At 38.9% G+C, this 21,279-nt stretch overlaps 1 protein-coding gene across 10 annotated transcripts in view; it reads right to left on the bottom strand.

Moving 5' to 3' along the window:
• The window catches only part of LOC128688508 (utrophin), a gene marked incomplete at its 5' end in the record, with an annotated part of 1,206,544 nt that overhangs the window by 922,365 nt on the left and 262,900 nt on the right, over nucleotides 1-21,279 (bottom strand). For all 10 annotated transcript variants that reach the window (XM_070084560.1, XM_070084566.1, XM_070084565.1 and 7 more), the window contains 4 exon segments: nucleotides 5,226-5,495; nucleotides 11,625-11,738; nucleotides 12,128-12,275; nucleotides 12,716-12,859. In XM_070084560.1, the coding sequence (XP_069940661.1) occupies nucleotides 5,226-5,495; nucleotides 11,625-11,738; nucleotides 12,128-12,275; nucleotides 12,716-12,859 (676 nt within the window).

The following is a 21,279-nucleotide window of genomic DNA, read 5'->3' as shown; positions in this document are numbered from 1 at the left end:
GAGACGTTGTCATTTCTATTGCAAGAATGTTATCTTCATCAACATGAATATTTTTAAATGTATAGCCTAATTTAACTAAGATGGCTACACCACTAAAGGGTCCTCTCGATTTCTCCACAGTAGAGTAACCACGTAATTTAATATGTTGATCAACTCTTGCAGCTGTCTCATTCAAAAGTATAACATCGGGATTGTAGTTATGTAGTTCAACCTCAAGAAGGTAACGGTTATTAAAGAAATGTTGAACATTAAGTTGGAAAATTGTAATCCCCATTATTTCTTGCACTTCGCTCGTGTAATGCGGTCTGAACGCCTGCAAGTAATGTCACCTGTTGTATCCACACTATCCCTGCTGGACTCGTCAAGGGGAGGAGGGAACTTTTGCGTGGGTGCTTGTGTATTAAAAATGCCATCATCTTCACTAGAGGTAGTAATATTAACAGACTCATTAGAATCGTTAGTCATCATCAGAAAACTGAGGTATGCTATTCCCAGTTACAGGAAGCAGAGGCTCGTGAGAGTTAATGGGAGACTGTGGAGGCTCCAAGGGAATATTAGTTAGGCAAGGTGAGTTACCTTGGGAAAGTTCCTGTTCAACAGGATCAGCTTCTATAGCGGGAGAGTAGGCACCAATTTCTGGGGCATTGTTATGTTCAGTTGTTGACTTATCGGGTTGAGGGGAGTTGACAACCTGGGTTTGCGAGGTGGGCGATCCCTGGGCCAGGGATGACTTAGGCTTATTTTTAGATGTAGAGTATGGTACATACTTCTTATTATGAGAAGGCTGGGTCATAATAGCCTTCACATTTTCTGGGATAGTGATGGGAGTGATCCCATTAGCCATTAACAGATCATTTAAAACCTGAGAGCAGAGTTGAATGTCACCACCTGCTATGTCTTTGGCTATCATGTACATTAGTTGTGCTCTCGTCATATCCCCGGCTGTGGATACCTGAGACATTGGAGATGAGACTGAACCTTGTTGTTGCGTTTGTGTATGTTGTAAGTGAGGGTTAGATTGGGGTGCTCCAAGAGGGGCAGAATTCCAAACATTGGAACCATTGGTAGAGACCTGAGGAGTCCCACTTGATCCAGGCAGAGCTGGGAAGGAAGTTTGGGACATCGTTGGCGGTGCCTGGGGAGTGGTCTTCTTAGAAGTGGACAGTTTCTTGGCTTCAAGAATTTTCTGCATTTCCTTTTTTCTTTCAGGACAAATAGCAGAAACAGCATGATGTTTTCCATTGCAGAGGACACATTTGGGTGTATTTTTGTTGTTACAATCTCGATACGAATGTTGGCCAGAGCAAATGCTACAAATCTGCCCTTGAGTACTGCATTTGTTGTTGTTATGACCAAAGGCATAACACTTAAAACATTGTGTCACACTGACAAAGCGTTCAAGAGAAATTTGGTCAGGTGTACATCTGGTGCCAAAATATTTGAAGCCATTTTGACACACAAGTTTGGCCTCCTCAGGTGTCTCAAGTATTAACTTTAAGGTTACCTTGTTGTTGTTAGGATTCGAGAATTTATGTGCTTCTACAGCCCTAAATTCAGAATTCTCTGTATTAATGTCCTCCACAATTTCATTCACTGTGCTATGTTTCATGAAACTGTTGATTCTGGCCACAAACACAGTCCTCTGAGCTTGATAGCTCTCAGGTGCAACTGGGGTAACACCAGAAGTCTTCAGTTTTTCAAGCACATCATGCTTCAGCAGTTGAAGTAACTCTTCTTCCGAAGAGAGGAGAAGTACTGCTCCAGCGTGGATTTGAAAAACATCCACTGGAGCAACAGTTGAGTTGGAGCAAATACATGTTAGAATTTCTTTCATTGACATTTGATTACCATCAATGCGTAATCTTACACGTATCCTCGCCATGATGTTTAGGAAGGAACATCTGGCAGAGGAGTTTCGTAACAAAAAGGGATCTTTCCTTAATGTTAACCTAACATCCTATTTCAGCTGACTTATGAAGGTCAGCCCCTAAGATAGCCTACCCTCGAGTAGTGAGGGGAAAGGGCCCAAGGCAAAGATCGGGCGGATTTTAAAAAACCACACGGGCTACTGGATGGTCAAAATGCTTTGTGTTAACTCGCCAAAGCGAAGTTGCCGAAAAAGAAGAAGATAGGAAAGTCAGAAGGATAGCAATGTATGTAGTGTGTTAAGTGTGTGGGCCAGTGTTGATGTTTGCGTGAGGGGAGGATGGGGAAGGATGGGGGGATGGGGATGAGAGGGGTGAACAAGCAAGCAAGTCACCGCCTTACAAGATTCATGGCACTACACACTATGGAAGACAGTGCTCCATTCCACATGCAAATGCAGGTCAAGAAACAGTTGCAGGAGAAAAATATAAATGTTTCTGGTGACCAGCACTAACATGAATCCCATCAAAAATTGTTGGAATAAAATGAAAGCAAAGCTCTATTTCAAAACCATGAGAGCCACACTTGACCAAGATAAGAAAAAAAATCTGAAATAAAAAAATGGACTTTACTTACTTTAAAAACTTTCTGATTCTTTGCCTAACCTTCTGATACTGGTAATTAAATCACATGGAAACAACCAAATCTTAAAAATAAAAATACGTATTATTTTTATTACCCTTTATCCTGTTACTAGAAATTCTTTTGTGGAGTCTGTATATTCAAATTAGGTGTTCCTAACATTGCTGCTTTTATCAAAGGGAGATGTGCTGCATTGTGACTGAGCTATTACTTCTCCAAATTGTGAAGTGAATCAGCCATAAATCACAAATTAAAAAAAATTATATTACATATTTTGGAAATATATAAAAGATCTGACATCTGGTATTAACCCTTTGAGGGTTTCGGCCGTACTAGTACCATTTACGACCCAGGGTTTTTGACGTACTAGTACGCCTAAATTCTAGCGCCCTCAAATCTAGTGGGAGAAAGCTGGTAGGCCTACATATGAAAGAATGGGTCTATGTGGTCAGTGTGCACAGTATAAAAAAAATCCTGCAGCACAGTGCATAATGAGAAAAAAAAAACTTTGACCGTTTTTTTGGAATAAAACAGCGACTTTGCACTGTATTTTCGTATGGTATTTATTGTTGTATTCTAGTTTTCTTGGTCTCATTTTATAGAATGGAAGACATATTACAGAAATTGAGATGATTTTTGACTGGTTTTACAATGAAAAGCACCTTGAAATTGAGCTCAAAGTAGCAGAAATGTTTGATTTTTACCAAAGTTCAAAAGTAAACATATCATGCCAAGCATCCAATACACGTCAACTGGTGAGTCTAATATTCTTTTGCAAGTGTGCCAATATTATTTATACCATTTTTTACACTAATGCAGTAGTCTGCATAACAGTAAATCTTCTATTTTTTGTGAGAATAAAAATTCAAAGTGGAAAGCAAAAGAATGTAAGAGGGGCCTTGAGATGTGACTAATGAACAGAGGAAATGTCATTTTAGTGCCAGGAATGTCTTTCTTGTTTATTCTGGACCCTATTCGGAAATTGGCATCTTTTGAAATTTGTGTGAAACTGGCAAAATTGCTAAATTCTGACCACTGTACTGGATAGTTGAAATTGGTAAATGGGTGGTTTCTTACACTCATTCGATACAAAAAATGGAGTTCTAGCAAAATATTCACATTTTTTGTCGACTAGTACAGTGAAATTGGCTGAAAATGGAGCTCAAAGTGGGCAAAATCGCTGATGCGTAAACATCGCCGAGACTGCTAACTTCGCAAGAGCCTAATTCCGCAAGTTTTCCATCAAATTTCATACTTTTGGTGTCATTATGATCGGGAAAAGGTTCCCTATCCTTTCATAAGAATTTTTTTTTTTTTTTAAATTTGGCCGATCCTGAGAACGAGTCTCGGAGAGGGCCTGTCGACCCTCAAAAGGTTAATTAACCCCTTCAGGGTCCAAGGCCCAAATCTGAAGTGGTGCCCCAGTGTCCAAGAATTTTCAAAAAAAAAAAAATTGTTATTTTTTCTTATGAAATGGTAGAGAATCTTTTTGTGAAGGTAATAAAACAAAAACTACGAAATTTGATGGAAAATTGACGAAATTATGCTCTCGCGAATTTTGATGTGTCAGCGATATTTACGAATCGGCGATTTTGCCAACTTTGACTCCCATTTTAGGCCAATTACATTATTCTAGTCAACCAAATTCTTAGCTATTTCACAAGTATTACTTCTATTCTATTGATTGAGCACAAGAAATCGCCAAGTCAACTGTTTCAACTACAAATTAAAGTGATCGGAAATTGTTAATTTGGCCAATTTAACACAAAGTTCAAAATATTCCAATTTCAAAGTAGGGTCCAGAATAAACAATGCATGTATTCCTGGAACTAAACTAACATTTCCTCTGTTCATTAGTTATGTTTTGAGGCTTTAAAAATAAATTCCATTTTGATTTTTTATTCACATAATGAATTTTTATTCACACCAAAAAATAGAAGATTTACCGTTACGCAATACTGTAATAATTGTATAAATATCATCACCATATTTGTGAATGCATATTAGACTCACCAGCTGGCGTGTACTAGACGTGTGAGGTTGTTTGTTTACTCTTGAATATCGTCAAAAATTTAACATTTCTGCTACTTTGAACTCAGTTTCAAGCCATTTCTAGTGCTAAAATCAATCAAAATCATCTCTATTTCTGTAATATGTCTTCCATTCTATCAAATGAGACAAAGAAATTGCAAATACAACTATAAAAAGCATACGAAAAAACAATGCAAAGTCGCTGTTTTAATCGAAAAATCATGATTTCAGTTTTTTTCTCTCATTATACACAGTGTGCTGCAGGATCTGTTTTATGTGGTGCACACATACCACATAGATGTATTCTCTCCTATCTAGGCCCAAATGTACCACTCACAGTTTATCAGAGTGAGCTGAGCTCATGACGTAGATCTACGGTTTGGACCCTGAACGTAAAGCCGTAGATCTACGGGATGGACCCTGAAAGGGTTAATAAATACCAAGAAATTTAACAAAATGAATTGTAATTCATATTCCTTCTGTATGCACAAGGGAAGTGGAAAAATTGACAATGATATTTTAGTTGTATTTCTTTCATTTTTTTGGTACTTTATTTCTATTTTTGTTTAACTTATTTTTTTATCAGGAATCTGGAGTCCCATTTAGCTTAGTGCCTTTGGTGACTGACTGCCTGATTTATCTGTATGGATGGTCTGCAAATAACTACTATTAGTTTCCTTGCTTACCTTAAGTGGAACAGCTACAGTGAGGCCCTTTCCTTCTGCATCTTGGGCTAGCACCCAATAAGTTGAGTCTAGGTTCTCATACAAAGCTTCCTTTTCCCTAAGAGTCATTTTTGAAAGTTTTATTTCTTCCTCAGTCAGATTGCGAAGAGCAACTTTCACTCTCATTTCTTCTGTCCATTTGTACAGGTGCTCCACATCTGCCACTAGTGTTTTGATAATTCCCAACTTGGTGTCTACCATATTCTTGTAATCTGGTAGAGTTTTTACAACCTATGGTATTAATAAAAGAATTATAATTAATACTTACATTAATAACAACAAAAAGAAGTTAATCCAGAAACTTCACAATTACAAAATTATTTATAATCTACATCCTAGTACAGTGGACCCTCAACCAATGACTTTACTCCATTCCAGAGAGCTAGCCTTTAATCGAATTAGCCGTTAGTCGAATTAATTTTCCCCATAAGAAATAATGGAAATAGAATTAATCCGTTCCAGACACCCAAAAGTATTAAACAAAATATTTTTTTTTTTACATGAAATATGCATTTCCTTACACAGAAACCAATGGTACATGCAAAATAAACAAGAATTAAATGTCACTTACCTTTAATGTAGAGTTATTGAGAAGTGATGTGCCAGAAGCAAGGGAAATTCATGTGTTCTATTGTTTGGAAGGGGAATCCCCTTCCATAAAGACTTCAGGTAGCAAGTCCTTTGCTGGGGTTACCTCCCTTCTTGTTTTTTTAATGTCACTAGGGCCAGCTTGAGAGTCACTGGACCCCTGTTGCACAAAATATCTGTCCAGAGAGCTCCGTTTCTCACGAGCCCTTAGGACTTCCTTAAAATGGGACACAAGAGTGTCGTTGTACATGCTGCTAATACGGCTTGCAACAGCTGTGACAGGATAAAATTCATCCATAAATGCTTGCATCTTTGTAAACATTGTACACATTTCCTTAATCCTTGATGAAGGCAACTTCCTCCATCTCTCTTCCTCTTGCTCTGAAGCACATTCCTCAGCTGTGATCTGTTGCTGTTGCACCTCAAGCTCCTGCAGCACTGCAGTGGTTAGTTCTTCATCGTTGTTCTGCACCAACTCTTCCACATCCTCGCCACAAACCTCCAACCCCAAGGACTTCCCCAATGACACAATACATTCCACAACTGGCATAGGCTCCTGAGGGTTAGCCCCAAACTCTTCAAAATCCCTCTCTTGTACACATTGTGGCCACAATTTTTCCAAGCAGAGTTCAAAGTCCTGCAAGTCACTCCCTTCCAAGCCTTACCTATGAGGTTTATGCAACTGAGGATACTGAAGTGATCTTTCCAAAACTCTCTTAGGGTCAATTCAGTGTCTGAGGTCACTTCAAAGCACTTTTGAAACACTGCGTTTGTGTAGAGTTTTTTGAAGTTTGAAATGACCTGCTGGTCCATGGGCTGGAGGAGAGGAGTTGTATTAATAGGCAAAAACTTCACTTTGGTGAAGCTAAACTCCCCTGCAATTTGCTCTTGCAAGTCATGAGGATAAGCAAGAGCACTGTCCATTACCAGGAGGCACTTGAGTGACAATTTCTTTTCCAGGAGGTAATTTTTCACAATGGGGCCAAGCACACTACAAAACCACTCCAGGAAAATTTCCCTGGTGACCCATGCCTTACTTCTTGCTCTCTACATCACACACAAATTACCCTTGACGATATTGTTTTTCTTGAACACACTGGGAGTTTCAGAGTGATACACGAGTAAAGGCTTCACTTTGCAATCCCCACTAGCATTACTACACAACATTAGCGCTAGCCTGTCTTTCATAGGCTTGTGTCCTGGGAGTGCCTTTTCCTCCTGAGTAATGTAGGTCCTGTTTGGTATTTTCTTCCAAAATAAACCTGTTTTGTCACAATTAAACACTTGTTGGGGTTTTAAGTTTTCAGTGTCTATGTACTCCTTAAAGTCCTGCACTTATTTTTCAGCCACTTTTTTGTCTGAACTGGCAGCCTCACCATGCCTTATCATACTGTGTATGCCACTACGATTCTTAAATCTCTCAAACCAGCCTTTGCTGGTCTTAAATTCATCAACAGCAGCACTATTTCGAGATCATGCAACTGCCTTGCCTTTTCACATATTATTGACCGAGACACATTATCTCCTGATAATTGTTTTTTGTTTATCCACACTAACAACACTCTCTCCACCTCTTCAATTATTTGCGATCTGCATTTTGAAAACATACTTGCATCTTTCGCAACAACAGCTTCCTTGATTGCCTTTCTGTTCGCCAATATAGTAGTGATGGTTGAATGGGGTTTGTTATGTAGCCTTACCAACTCGGACATACGCACTCCACTTTCATATTTTTCAATTCTCTCTTTCTTCAATTCCATTGTAATTCTCACCCTTTTTACCACAGGGTTGGCATTAGAAACTTTCTTGGGGCCCATGGTGGCTTATTTAGTGGTTACAAGCACTAAAAACAATGGAATAATACAAAATATATTGCAGGTACACATGGAATCGACCTCAATGCCTTGTAAACAACGGCACACTGGCTACAAATGGGGTCTTAGAGTGGCTGGGCCCGCTCAGGCCACATGGACACATTCAGGACGAAAGCCTTCAGATGAGTTTTTCGCCATTGGTAGAGCCAATATTTTGACGCCAAAGAGCACCGTTAGTCGATTTTGGCGTTAGTCAATGCTGCCATTGGTTTGAGTCCACTGTACTTACCAGAAAAGAATTATTCTGAGTCAAGAAATGACAAACCCTTTTGGGTTTTCCAATGGATCCACCCTGAATATATTGCAATAAATGCAAAATGCCTAAAAATGAAAAGATATCTAGAAGAATGCGCATCAATTTACACCATAAAAAAAACAGAAATCAACCACATCTAGCCCCAATTAACCCTTTGACTGTTTTCATTGTATATACAGGTCTCCCTCAACATTCACGAGGGTTACGGGATCAAGAGCCTTGCGAATGTTGAAAAATCGCGAATGTTTGGTGCCCCAATATATTGTAGGGAAATATAATACAATACTGCTTCCTTAACTTGTCGAACCATGAACAATCATAAAATACATGAAAACGTCATAAATTGTACTAAATACATACGTTATGACTTAATAACATGTATGTTATTAAATACCACTGCCTCCACCACTGCGAGTCCCTACTACCCTCCCTCTGACCCCCCACAACTGGCAGCCAGCCCTCCCACCACTGTGTGGTGAGTGTTTTGTTTGTTCATTATTTGCTATTAAACTACAGTATAAATAATGTCAACCCATTTATGACTGCATATTGGAATGGCTATTCGGACAGGTATTGGAAGGTGACATTATGTGTTTACTCTTGAACACAGCAAAGAATCAAACATTTGTGCTACTGCTACTGCTACTGCTAATAATAATAATAATAATAATAATAATAATAATAATAATAATAATAATAAATACGATAGAATTGAAGAAGGAAATTGTACAAAAATACGAGGGTTGAAGCAGTGGTGGAGGAAGTGGTTGACGCATCGTCAATGTGGCTTTGTTTATGCTGGAGTATTAGTCTCCATGCTCTTCCAAACATTTCACAATAATTCATTGTATTTGGTGCTTGTAGATTGAGTGTGACTGGAGTGGTTGAGGCAGTGGTAGAGGCAGTGGTAGAGGCAGTGGTAGAGGCAGTGACAGAGGCAGTGGGTGAGGCAGTGGTAGAGGAAGTTATAGAGGCAGTGATAGAGGCAGTGATAGAGGCAGTGATAGAGGCAGTGATAGAGGCAGTGGGTGAGGCAGTGGTAGAGGCAGTGGTAGAGGCAGTGGGTGAGGCAGTGGGTGAGGCAGTGGGTGAGGCAGTGGGTGAGGCAGTGGGTGAGGCAGTGATAGAGGCAGTGGGTGAGGCAGTGGTATTTACTAACATATATGTTATAAATAATAATAGTACATGTTAATATTAATAACATTTATAATAATAATAATAATAAATGTTATTCATAATGTACTATTATTATTTATAACATTAATAATTAATATTAATAACATTTATAATAATAATAATAATAAATGTTATTCATAATGTACTATTATTATTTATAACATATATGTTAGTAAATATCACTGCCTCTACCACTGCCTCACCCACTGCCTCTACCACTCCCTCTATAACTGCCTCTACCACTGCCTCTATAACTGCCTCTACCACTGCCTCTATAACTGCCTCTACCACTGCCTCTATCACTGCCTCTACCACTTCCTCAACCACTCCAGTCACACTCAATCTACAAGCACCAAATACAGTGAATTATTGTGAAATGTTTGGAAGCGCACGGAGACTAATACTCACTCCAGCATAAACAAAGCCACACTGACGATGCGTCAACCACTTCCTCCACCACTGCTTCAACCCTCGTATTTTTGTACAATTTCCTTCTTCAACTGTATCGTATTTATTATTATTATTATATTAATATTATTATTATTATTATATTAATATTATTATTATTATTATTATTATTAGCAGTAGCAGAAATGTTTGTTTCTTTGCTGTGTTCAAGAGTAAACACATGATGTCACCTTCCAATACCTGTCTGAATAGCCATTCTAATATGAAGTCATGGATGGGTTTACATTATTTATACTGTAGTTTAATAGCAAATAATAAACAAACAAAACACTCACCACACAGTGGTGGGAGGGCTGGCTGCCAGTTGCAGGGGTCGGAGGGAGGGTAGTAAGGACTCATGGCGGTAAACTTAAATATGATTTAGCGGCTGGGAATCTGGCGGTTGAGAATTCGCGAATGTGTAAAGCCTGCGAAAGTTGAAAACGCGAATGTTGAGGGAGACCTGTATATGTCTTATGAGCCAGTGTTTCTGACGTATTAATACGCGAAAATTCTAGCGGCTTTAAATCAAGCAGGAGAAAGCTGGTAGGCCCACATGTGAGAGAATGGGTCAGTGTGCGCAGTATAAAATAAAATCCTGCAGCACACAGTGCATAATGAGAGGAAAAAACAACTCCGACTGTGTTTTTTAATTAAAACGCAGACTTTGAGGTGTATTTTCATGTAATGTTTATGACTGATTCTCGTTTTCTTGGTTTCATTTGATAGAATGGAAGACATATTACAGAATTAGAGATGATGCTGATTGGTTTTAAGATGAAAAGGACCTTGAAATTGAGCTCAAAGTAGTGGAAATATTCGATTTTTGCCAATGTTCAAGGGTAAACAAATCATGCCACATGTCTAATACATGTTAACTGGTGAGTCTAATATTCCTTCACAAGTGTGCTGATATTAGTTATACCATTTTTACAATAATGCAGTAGTCTGCATAACAGTAAACCTTCTATTTTTTGTAAGAATAAAAATACAAAATGGAAAGCAAGAGCAATATAAGAGGGGCCGGGAGACATGACTAATGAACAGAGAAAATGTTATTCTAGTGCCAGGAGTGTCTGTCTTCCTTATTCTGGACTCTATTTTGAAATTGGTATCTTTTTTAATTTGTGTGAAATTGGCCAAATTGCCAATTTCTGACCACTTTATTGGGTAGTTGAAATCAGTAAATGGGCAGTGTCTTGTACTCAATCAATAGAACAAATGGAGTTCTAAAGAAATAGCTACGAGTTTGGTCGACTGGAACAATGGAATTGGCCAAGAATTCGCGAGTGTAATTCCATAAGTTTTCCATCAAATTTCATACTTTTGGTGTCATTACCACTGGGAAAAGACTCTCTATCATTTCATAAGAAAAAGCTATTTTTTTTTTTTTTAATATTTTGCAACACAGAGAGACACTTCAGGATTTGGGGTAGCAACAGTCAAAGGGTTAAATGAAGTTAGTATTATCTATGATGAACAGAAGTCAATGAAGTGATGGTGAACTGTTAGTGGCCTGGCAATCCTCACAGTGGTGCCAGGTGCCTCTCCATAAGATGACCACATGGAAGTCAAAGGTGTCCAGTGTATGGCATGTGAGCACAGTTTCCCATAACCAGAAGCAGTGGAAGTCTAGTATCAGGACATGTACAAGGAACAATAACAAGCTTGTCAAATTATTGCAGGGCTAGACAACAATAAATTATTATTCTTCCAAAATAAATCAGATTATTAAAGTTGATAAAATAAAAAATAAAAACTACTACAATTCAAAATTTACCTGGAGATATTCATCAGCCAAGTGTGGGAACCCTACAAAAGCCACAAGCTTCCTTTCCACCCCAAAGTCACTAAAGCTAGTAGCTAAGAAGTAAAAACAATCTAGACATAATATACTGGAACAGTAACACTTTTAGATATTAAATATGAACTCAGTCTAATACACAAAAAATAATCTTTTGATACATTTTGTAGTACTATGCAATAATAACAAAGCTTCAACACTAAAATTTTACTAACTTTATTTAAATTAGTTTCTAATGTAGTCATCTGAGCAGAAGTGATAGATTTTGGCTTCATATCCTTCAGTTTCTTCAACAAGTTTTGCTTTGTCATCATCTCCACCAAGTGATTCTAAAAGTAAAAGAAAAAATAACAAAGAAAATGCACTGTATATAAAAAATTATATTTCTATATTTTTTGATATATTTTATAAGTTCTTTAAAACATTAGGAGATGCGAAGAAATAATTACTGGTAACCAAAAAATGATCTGAATCAATATAATAAAATGAGAGCTGAAATATATACATCATACAAGCTTACAATTCTTCAACTAGTACTCTTTCAAAAGTTTTACCTTATTTGAATTTGCTAGTTTTTATTTTTTTTCTTAATAAAACCAATAAACTGCTAACATTCATAAAACTGGTGACAAGTATCATAATATGATCATATAAATTCTTGTATTATGATACCAATTTCTACACACAAAAAATCTGACACAGGTAGTGAGTCTATTACCTGAACCATAGTTGTGTGTGCAGACAATGAGGCTTCATCAGTGACATTAACAGGGGCATCCATAAGTGCCTGGGCTTGGTCCACCCAAGTTATCAGTGCTTCATACTCACTGTTTGCGCTCTCTTTACCCCCTTCTTCACCAGCAATTCTGGAAAATATCTCTTATTAAATTCTACAAGCCAATAAACAAAAATAAAGTCCAGTATGATAAAACTTTGATGGTATAAGCATTTAGAAAATGCACTATCTTCTGTAGGGCAAATTCTCATATTTCAGACAAAATTAGACATAGAAATGAGGAATAATGTAACTATAAAGAAATTTAATCAATACGACACATGGTCCAAAGTGCATCTTGAGTTTCTTCAGTAAATGTCTTCATTCATAGAGCCAGATTCTTCAGTAAATGTCTTCAGTCATAGAGCCAGATTCTTCAGTAAATGTCTTCAGTCATAGAGCCATAAGATATCATCAAACACCCAAGCAACAAAATATATCACAACTGCCTACTTTTAACACATACTTTTCTCTATTATCATGCCTTTACTGTCTTATTTATTTATAAAAAAAAAAATTCTAATTTCTCACCTCTCTCTCCTGGCAGCAAGATCCAGAAGCAGAGCTCGCCAGCGTTTCATGAGTGAGTCGACATTTTCTTGTAAACGTTTACCATCATCAGCACTCATGCCCTCTGTGACCTCCTTACACATAGACTGGAGCGTTTGACTTGGTCTTGAATAAAATATAAAATATAAGTGTTTTTTTTTCTTTTTAACACACTGCCCATCTCCCACCAAAGTAGGATGACCCGAAAAAGAAACACTTTCACCATCATTCACTCTATGACATGCAAGCTGAAAACATACTAATTAAATACAAGCCTTCACACAACACAACTACCATAAAAACTTAATACAAGCCTTTACACAATACAACTGCTACAGACATCAATATACAGAAGGGCCCCACTTTACGGCGTTTCGCTTGACAGTGTTCTGCTAATACGGACATTTCAAATTATGACCAAAACTCACTATATGGCTTCCCCCACCAGACTTTCTAATACAGTCACCGAGCCCCACCTGGTTTGTTTACATTCTCCATGAGAACCGCATCTCTCCATTAACCCTCTCAGGGTCCGTGCTATAGATCTATGGCTATACGTTGAGGGTCCAAACCATAGATCAACGCCAAAATTCTAGCAGCATCAAATTTAGCACGAGAAGGCTGGTAAGCCTACATCTGAGAGAACGGGTCTGCATGGTGTGTGTGTGCCATAAACAAAAATTCTAGGCGCCCATATGGCATTGTGGGAATGCTGCCTCAGTAACCTTTGTTCACCACGCCTCGTCGCAAGGCAGCTCTCACTCCGAGGCGAACTGGGACTCTCCTCTTCGTAACTGATAGTTCTGACTCTGATGGAAGTGGAAAAGAAGAAGAATTCTATGGCTTTGATTGATTAGTGACCGAAAGCAATGACCAGGATGTCCAAACCGTAGATCTATGCCAAAATTCTAGTGGCATCAAATTTAGCGTGAGAAGGCTGGTAAGCCTACATCTGAGAGAACGGGTCTGCATGGAGTGCGTGCGCGCCATAAACAAAAATTCTAGGCGCCCGCATGGCATTGTGGGAACCCTGCCTCAGTAACCTTTGTTCACCATGCCTCACCGCAAGGCAGCTCTCACTCCAAGGTGAACTGGGACTCTCCTCTTCGTAACTGATAGTTCTGACTCTGATGGAAGTGGAAAAGAAGAATAATTCTATGGCTTTGATTGATTAGTGACCAAAAGCAATGACCAAGATGTCGAAAATAGTGCAGAAAATCCTGACAATCCTCAAACTTCTATCTCTGGTGTGGGCACATCTCAGTCACGTTCAGTTGTACCTCGCTGCAAGAGAAAACTAATATTTTCATGTGACCAGGCCTCAGACTTCAGTAATGATGATGATAGTGATGTAGACTGTGATTTTATTGCTCTTGTTGATCATTCGAGTAGTGATAGTGAGGAATCATATTCACCAGTGAAGCGTCAGTACGTACGCTGCCGCATGCACTCGGGTAATGTTCCCTATGCAGTGCCCAGGGGACGGAGTACATCCCGGAGTACATCCCATGGCCCTACACCAGGTATAGACAGTGAAAGTAAGGATGATGTGGCTACACTTGGCATGGATAGACCACAGGCATCAGTAGGTGGTGGTACTGGTGGTGACAGTGGTGGTGGTGGTGGTAGTGCCACGGCCATGCATGACTCACCAGCCCAGGATGGGACCCACGCCGCTGACTCCTCAGCTCAAGGACAAAGCAGAGCGTCAGCCACCACCCCACCACAACTACAACTACAACCAGCTAATGATGTCCAGTATCCACCAGCAAACCGTATCTGGGATTGGCAGCAAAATCCCAATTTTGTTCCTAATCCTTACCAGTTTGATGACTCTCAAAGTGGAATCCCACCATCTTGTTACCCTGGAAACACTGCAAATGAACTGGAATTCTTTGAACTATTCTTTGACCAGCCCTTGATGGAAACTATCATCAGGGAAAGTAACAAGTATTTTGAGTACACCATGGCAAATACGATCATATCACCACAGTCAAGACTACACCGGTGGAAAGAGACAACTGTGGCTGAAATGTATTTGCTTTTTGCAACAATAATGCTTATGCCTCAAGTCAATAAGCATAATATAAAATCATACTGGTCCACAGATCGGCTAATTTGTACCCCGGTCTTCATTGAAATCATCCCAGTGAACAGGTTTACCTTACTGTAACAAGATTAGAAATGTTTTTATGTATCTGAAACAGAAGTTCAACATGTACTTTTATCCATTCAAGAATCTTGTAATTGACGAGTCTTTGATTTTGTTCAAAGGTAGACTTTTGTTCAAGCAGTATATACCGAGCAAGAGGAAACGCTTTGGTATAAAATTGCTTGTACTCTGTGACTGTGACAGTGGCCTGGTATTGGATATTATTGTATACACGGGATGTAAAACATTGAAAGATACCAGGATGTTATTGGGTATCTCAGGTGACATTGTGAGAAGCATGATGGTACCTTATCTTGGTAAGGGGCATACATTATATACGGATAACCAGTACACAAGCCCTTTACTCAGTGATTTCTTGCGAGTGAACATGACAGATGTGTGTGGCACAGTGCGTTCTAATCGTAAACATATGCCCAGGTTCAACGCAGGCACTCGTGCTGGTGAGGTGCAGGTGTTTACTGCCAATGACATCATGGCATTACGGTGGCATGACAAACAAGATGTCCCATTGTTGACAACCATTCACCCTAACAAAATGCAAGACAGTGGCAAAGTTGATAGAGTGACTAATGAACGTATTAAAAAACCAGTAACAGTGATTGATTATACACAAAACATGCGTTCGGTTGACAAATGTGACATGCAGATTGACTTTGTTGATTGTGTTCATAAGAGTTACAAGTGGTACATGAAACTTTTCATCCATCTCATGGACATTTCAATGCTCAAAGCATATCATATGTACCAAATAAAGACTGGCAACAGACCACCATATGGTGAATTTTGTTTGTCTGTTGTCAGACAACTCATAATGAAGTACCAGGTAACAACACCTGATATACAAAACTGTCCTCGAACCCCTCAGGAAATATCCAAGCGTTTGAGGGAAGGTGAGCACTTCATAATACAGCTTCCTGCAACTAAGAAGAAATTTGCTCAGAAGAGATGTGTTGTCTGTGCACAAACAAAACGATGGCAACAAAGTTGCAAAGACACTCGGTTTATGTGCGAGGAATGTAAGGTACTTCTGTGCATGGTACCTTGTTTCAAGGACTTCCACAGGCTGCAGCAGTTCTAGAAACATGTCCAGTGACTGTACATATGTAAATATATAATAGAACATTAGTATTATACAACATTTGTGCATGTTTATTGTAGTAAACAATACTGGTAAACAATATTATAATAATAACTTTAGTGCAGAAGCTTGTAATTGTTTTACATGATGGTAGGATTGCTGGTGTCTTTTTTTTCTGTCTCATACACATGCACGATTTCAGGTACGTCTTGCTACTTCTACTTACGCTTAGGTCACACTACACATACATGTACAAGCATATATATACACACCCCTCTGGGTTTTCTTCTATTTTCTTTTTAGTTCTTGTTCATTTCCTCTTATCTCCATGGGGAAGTGGAACAGAATTCTTCCTCCGTAAGACATGCGTATTGTAAGAGGCGACTAAAATGCCAGGAGCAAGGGGCTAGTAACCCTTTCTCCTGTATATATTACTAAATGTTTTAAAAGGAGAAACTTTCGTTTTTCCTTTTGGGCCACCCCGCCTCGGTGGGATACAGCCAGTGTGTTGAAAGAAAGAAGAACTTTAGTGCGGTTAATGTGTTCAATACAATGAGTGTATATATATACATTATATACAGTATTGGTCTCACAGGGCACAAATGTTACTAGAAAAAGAAAAAATTAGAAAAGAAAAAGTATAAAAAACATAAAATAAACAAATGCGATTTTGCAGAAGTTGCTGATGTTGCCCCCACCCAGTCATTTTGGGTCAACTTCCAGCCCCTGTATCTCGGTAAGTACTGATCAGATTTTTTTTTTTTTGTTTTATTGCCTTCACAAAAATATTATCTTTAATTCTGTAAGAAAAATCTTTTTTTTTTTTTCAAAATTTCTTGGACACTGGGACACCCCTTCAGATTTTGCCTTTGGACCCTGAAGGGGTAAAGTGTTTTTAAAAGTTATTTCATATTCTATATTTTTTTTTTTAACAAGTTGGCCATCTCCCACTGAGGCAGGGTGACCCAAAAAAGAAAGAAAATCCCCAAAAAGAAAATGCTTTTATCATCATTCAACACTTTCACCACACTCACACATTATCACTGCTTTTGCAGAGGTGCTCAGAATACAACAGTTTAGAAGCATATACGTATAAAGATACACAGCATATCCCTCCAAACTGCCAATATCCCAAACCCCTCCTTTAAAGTGCAGGCATTGTACTTCCCATTTCCAGGACTCAAGTCCCACTATATGAAAATAACCGGTTTCCCTGAATCCCTTCACTAAATATTACCCTGCTCACACTCCAACAGATCGTCAGATCCCAAGTACCATTCGTCTCCATTCACTCCTATCTAACACGCTCACGCACGCTTGCTGGAAGTCCAAGCCCCTCGCCCACAAAACCTCCTTTACCCCTTCTCTCCAACCCTTTCGAGGATGACCCTACCTCGCCTTCCTTCCCCTACAGATTTATATGCTTTCCATGTCATTCTACTTTGATCCATTCTCTCTAAATGACCAAACCACCTCAACAACCCCTCTTCTGCACTCTTGACTAATACTTTTATTAACTCCACACCTTTTCCTAATTTCCACACTCCGAATTTTCTGCATAATATTTACACCACATATTGCCCTTAGACAGGACATCTTCACTGCGTCCAACCGTCTCCTCGCTGCTGCATTTACCACCCAAGCTTCACACCCATATAAGAGTGTTGGTACTACTATACTTTCATACATTCCCTTCTGATAATTATACTTGTGTATACCTGTACCTAAATAAACTTAAACACTGTGCTGGCATGCAGGTACACATTAAAATCAATAAGAGTGTCTTATGTCTCAAGATGCCATATTAACCCTTAAACGGTCCAAACAGATCGTCGTTCAAATTCGTAGTGCTACAAAAGTAGATCTACTTTTTTTTACATATTTTCAAATACAGTGGAACCTCAAAAATCGAACATATCACATATCGAATGTTTCGAAAGTAAGATAATTTTTTCGGACAAACTGTGTCCCTATTATTGAACGCGCCCCTATTTTCGGACCGCCAGGTACGGGACCTGTCCGCTGGCCCGCTCTGTCTGCGTCCCCGCGCAGGCGCCGTGAGCAGTCTAGCTTTGTTTATGCTCGAGTGAACACTAACCTGCAATCTCATTCACACATTTTACGATTATTTAATTGTGTTTAGTGCTTGTGGGGCTGTGAAATAAGCTCCCATGGGCCCAAAGAAACTTGCTAGCGGTACCCCTGTGGTAAAGAAAGTGAGAAACACCATAGATGTGAAGAAGGAAATAATACAGAAGTATGAGATTGGAGTGAGGCTTGTTGAGCTTGCCAGGATGTACAGAGGACTGTGGACAGTTATTTTGTGAGACAGAAACAGACGACTGTGGACAGTTATTTTGTGAGACAGAAACAGACGACTGTGGACAGTTATTTTGTGAGACAGAAACAGTCGACTGTGGAGTTATTTTGTGAGACAAACAGACGACTGTGGACAGTTATTTTGTGAGACAGAAACAGACGACTGTGGAGTTATTTTGTGAGACAGACGATTGTGGACAGTTATTTTGTGAGACAGAAACAGACGACTGTGGATAGTTACTTTGTGAGACAGAAACAGAGGACTGTAGACAGTTATTTTGTGAGACTGGGGTCCAATGACTCTCAAGCTGGTCCTAGTGGCATTAAAATACAGAGAAGGGAAGAAACCCCTGAGAGGGCTTTGATACCGGAAGTCCTCATGGAGGGGGATTCTCCTTCCAAACAATAACCCCAACTCCCTCTCTCCTCCTCCCTATCTTCCAGATGCCATCACCAATCTTCAATAAAGGTAAGTAAATATGTTATTTTATATTACTATACATAATTAAAGACTATAGCATTTGTTGTGTGTATGTGAAACTGTAATTAATCTCTATAAAGTGTATTTTTTTGTGAATATTTTTGGGTTTCTGGAACGGATTAATTGTATTTCCATTATTTCTTATGGGAAATATTGCTTCGAATTTCAGACTTTTCAAATTTAGAACTAGCTCCTGGAATGGATTAAGCTCGAAATTTGAGGTTCCACTGTATAATAAAAAAAAAAATTGTAGATAAAAGTTTTTTTTACACGTTTTCAAATGTAAAACAAAAAAGAAGATCTACATTTGTTTACATACTTTCAGATGTTGAAAAAACGTATATATACGTTTGGACCATTTAAGGGTTAATAATGATAATAATTTTTTTTTTTCAACAAGTCGGCAGTCTTCCACCGAGGCATTGTGACCCAAAAAGAAAGAAAATCCCCAAAAAGAAAATACTTTCATCATCATTCAACACTTTCACCTCACTCACACATAATCACTGTTTTTGCAGAGGTGCTCAGAACACAACAGTTTAGAAGCACATACGTATAAAGATACACAACATATCCCTCCAAACTGCTAATATCCCGAAACCCCTCCTTTTGAGTGCAGGCATTGCACTTCCCATTTCCAGGACTCAAGTCCGGATATATAAAAATAACCGGTTTCCCTGAATCTCTTCACTAAATATTACCCTGCTCACACTCCAACAGATTGTCAGGTCCCAAATACCATTCGTCTCCATTCACTCCTATCGAACACGCTCATGCATGCCTGCTGGAAATCCAAGCCCCTCACCCACAAAACCTCCCATACCCCTTCCTTCCAACCTTTTCGAGGACGACCCCTACCCCGCCTTCCTTATCCTACAGATTTAAATGCTCTCTATGTCATTCTACTTTGATCCATTCTCTCTAAATGACCAAACCACATCAACAACCCCTCTTTAGCCCTCTGACTAATACTTTTATTAACTCCACACCTCCTAATTTCCACACTCCTAATTTTCTGCATAATATTTACACCACACATTACCCTTAGACAGGACATCTCCACTGCCTCCAACCGCCTCCTCGCTGCTGCATTCACAACATCCACTGACACGTCAACTCCCAAGTATCTGAAAACATTCACTTCTTCCATACACCTCCTCCCCAATTTGATATATAATTTTTCTTTATCTAAATCATTTGATACCCTCATCACCTTACTCTTTTCTATGTTCACTTTCAACTTTCTACCTTTACACACACTCCCAAACTCATCCACTAACCTTTGCAATTTTTCTTTAGAATCTCCCATAAGCACAGTATCATCAGCAAAAAGTAACTGTGTCAATTCCCATTTTGTATTTGATTCCCCATAATTTAATCCCACCCATCTCCCGAACACCCTAGCATTTACTTCTCTTACAACACCATCTATAAATACATTAAACAACCATGGTGACATTACACATCCCTGTCTAAGACCTACTTTTACCGGGAAGTATTCTCCCTCTCTTCTACACACCCTAACCTGAGCCTCACTATCCTCAAAAAAACTCTTTACAGCATTTAGTAACTTACCACCTATTCAATATACTTGCAACATCTGCCACATTGCTCCCCTATCCACTCTCTCATATGCCTTTTCTAAATCAATAAATGCAATAAAAACTTCCCTACCTTTATCTAAATACTGTTCACATATATGTTTCAATGTAAACACTTGATCTACACATCCCCTACCCACTCTGAAACCTCCTTGCTCATCTGCAATCCTACATTCTGTCTTACCTCTAATTCTTTCAATTATAACCCTACCGTACACTTTTCCTGGTATACTCAGTAAACTTATTCCTCTATAATTTTTACAATATCTTTTGTCCCCCTTCCCTTTATATAAAGGGACTATACATGCTCTCTGCCAATCCCTAGGTACCTTCCCCTCTTTCATACATTTATTAAACAAAAGTACCAACCACTCCAACACTATATCCCCTCCCCCCTGCTTTCAACATTTCTGTCATGATCCCATCAGTTCCAGCTGCTTTACCCCCTTTCATTCTATGTAACGCCTCACGTACCTCTCCCACACTTACATTCTGCTCTTCTTCACTCCTAAAAGATGGTATACCTCCCTGGCCAGTGCATGAAATTACCGCCTCCCTTTCTTCTTCAACATTTAAAAGTTCCTCAAAATATTCTCGCCATCTACCTAATACCTCCCTCTCCCCATCTACTAACTCCCCTACTCTGTTTTTAACTGACAAATCCATACGTTCCCTAGGCTTTCTTAACTTATTTAACTCACTCCAAAATTTTTTCTTATTTTCATTAAAATTTTTTGATAGTGCCTCTCCCATTCTATCATCTGCTCTCCTTTTGCACTCTCTCACCACTCTCTTCACCTTTCTTTTACTCTCCATATACTCTGCTCTTCTTATAACACTTTTGCTTTGTAAAAACCTCTCATAAGCTAACTTTTTCTCTTTTATCACACTCTT

This window comes from Cherax quadricarinatus, chromosome 13 (assembly GCF_038502225.1).
Source record: "Cherax quadricarinatus isolate ZL_2023a chromosome 13, ASM3850222v1, whole genome shotgun sequence".
In the NCBI taxonomy this organism is placed as follows: domain Eukaryota; kingdom Metazoa; phylum Arthropoda; class Malacostraca; order Decapoda; family Parastacidae; genus Cherax; species Cherax quadricarinatus.
This window is presented reverse-complemented; position numbering and strand designations above follow the sequence as displayed.